At 38.9% G+C, this 2500-nt stretch overlaps 1 protein-coding gene across 1 annotated transcript in view; it reads right to left on the bottom strand.

Annotated features, from left to right (window-relative positions):
* The window catches only part of LOC122243155 (peroxidase-like protein 3), a 2059-nt gene extending 472 nt beyond the window's left edge, over positions 1–1587 (bottom strand). The window contains exons 1-3 of the mRNA XM_086553768.1: positions 1530–1587; positions 751–950; positions 210–379 (exon numbers count right to left, since the gene is read on the bottom strand). Coding sequence (XP_086409894.1) covers positions 210–379; positions 751–950; positions 1530–1586 — 427 coding nt within the window. The 5' untranslated portion in view covers position 1587. The remainder of the gene's footprint in view (positions 1–209; positions 380–750; positions 951–1529) is intronic.
* Between the last annotated feature and the right edge of the window lie 913 nt (positions 1588–2500).

Below are 2500 nucleotides of genomic sequence, written 5' to 3'. Positions count from 1 at the left end.
GCTTTGTAAAATATATGTGAGCCCAAAGAGGGACTAAGATTGGGGTGAGGATAACCTATGTTACCTCATCCTTTTGAGATGTACGTAATCACTTGTCTCAATAAATTTGTCAAAGTCAAAAAGTCCCCCCCCCCCTCTCTCTCTCTCTCTCTCTCATACTCTCCACTGTTGTCCATTCCCTCCTTCAGAGCCATCCTCCAGAGCCTCACTTGGGGTGAACTGGGTGTCGGGGTCGTCCGTCTCGTACCAGTACCTGTCGCCGACCTTGAGCCTAAAGAACTGGTCGGCCAGAATGCAGGCGAAGGTCGGCCCGACGAGGCCCCCGGGTACCGGCCGCTCCGCCAGCCCGCCGAGGAACAGGTCGATGTCGTCTACGTGGCTTATTGATATAACCATTATTAATCTATCAATATTAATCTATTATCTAGATTTTATATATATTTATTTACAAACACACACATGTGTATATATATATATATATATATATATATATATATATATATATATATATATATATGTATATATATATATATATATATATACATATATATATATATATATATATATATATATATATATATATATACATATATATGTGTGTGTGTGTTTGGTTTGTCATACCGTATGTGACATGTTCAATGAATATATCTATTCATTCACCTCTATCTGCCTATGCACATATATGCGTATGCATGGATGTATCTCTATACAAGCTCTGCATCCGCAAGTGGATAAATCTCTTGAACCTACCTGTAAACCTTCTTCAGACTCTTCACTACGCTCTTATCCATCACACTCTTGAGTTGCTTGAACTTCCGAACGAGTGGAAGGTTACAGGCCATCCTGAATCTGTTGTAGGGCGCCAGGCCATGGTCCCGCCCACGTTGCATGTTGATGGCCGCCAGATCCAGTCCAAAGGGCATTTCTCCTCTGAATAACTTCCCAGTCACCTAAAGAGTTGGAAGAGAAAAGGGGAACACATGGCTACTTACTGATTGTGTGTATGTGTGAATGTCTCTATGGTGCTGTCGCTCTAGTCTAGCCTCTGGGTATGTACAGTCGGAGACAGATGAAAGGTCAGCAGCAAAGTCTAGTTTATTTTAGGTGATCTCTTCACCTGGTAGACCTATGTTACGTGAAGTTGCTAAGAACACGTTGTAATCACGTGGGATTACGTTTTATCATTAAAGGCCTTTTATGAAAATCATCTCAAGAATCTGATCAACATTATTCAGAACATGCACAGTATCTCTGTACGAGAGGAAAAGAAACATGAAATAATTAATTATCAGGTATGTGTTGCAAGTGTTTCAAGATACAAGTGTCGAAACCGGTGGCTCTCACATTGGTCGAGTGTTAAACATGAAAAAAAAGAAAAAGTCAATTTTAATATTATTCGTTATTATCTCCCTCTTCCATTTATAGTATCATACCATTCCTACATCCCTTTTTTCATAATGACTTTCTCCTTCTTTGCTCCTCCTTCTATTTCCATTTTTCCCTTCCCTCTTATTCGACCTGCCTCCTACCTGCGGCGTGAAGAAAGGGTCGACCTTAGCCGCGTTCTGGGCCACTTCCCCCCTCATGAGTTGCCTAGATGACGAAGGGATTCATGAACGCCGAAGACATCTCTGTGCATGACACGTCCCCGGTCTTGTCCATGCGCTCCATGTTGCCCTAGATGGAGAGAGTCATCAGTCATGCGTAATAAAGAACGAGCTCAAAATAACACAATTTTGGTTCTGGTCATTATTATAAAATTTTCTATATTATAATTAGAATTATCATTATCCTTATGGTTATTATAGCATTATTATTATCATAGATTAGCATTATTATCATTATAGTTATTATAGCATTATCATTATTTTTTTATATAAACTAACATCATTATTATCATTATGATTATTATATCATTATTATTATCATTATTATTGCTATTCAAGGTTGTTATTATCATTGCTATTACTATTACTATTATTATCATCATTATCATCATCATTACCATCATCACATCATCACCATCATACCCACTATACCAACTACACCGTCCCCACTTCCCCTCCCCCCCCCCCCCCCCCCCCTCATCACTATATTTCCAAAGACCGGCCGAAGGTCACGCACGGAGGTCTGGCTGTGGCCGAAGCGGAAGGCGGCGCCGGCGAACCCACTGCTGACGGCGGCGCTGACGGAGCTGTCGTAGCTGTCCGTGCGCGCCCTTCCCTTCAGCGGGAGGAGATTCAACTTCTTGGACAGTTTTTTTTCCCTGGGGAGGAATAAAGGGGTTGATTTTTTTTTTTTTTTTTTTTTTTTTTTTTTTTTTTTTTTTTTTTTTTTTTTTTTTTTTTTTAGTATGGGATTTGTGATTTTTTTTTTTTTTACCCTGGGTGTTTGATTTTTTTTTTTTTTTTTTTTTAGTATGGGATTTGTGATTTTTTTTTTTACCCTGGGTGTTTGATTTTTTTTTTTTTTTTTTTTTGTATGGGATTTGTGATTTTTT

Source organism: Penaeus japonicus, unplaced genomic scaffold, assembly GCF_977035675.1.
Source record: "Penaeus japonicus unplaced genomic scaffold, GWHDUDI00000001_assembly GWHDUDI00000028, whole genome shotgun sequence".
Lineage (NCBI taxonomy): Eukaryota > Metazoa > Arthropoda > Malacostraca > Decapoda > Penaeidae > Penaeus > Penaeus japonicus.
The sequence above is the reverse complement of the archived record's forward strand: the minus strand, read 5'-3'. Positions and strand labels throughout refer to the sequence as shown.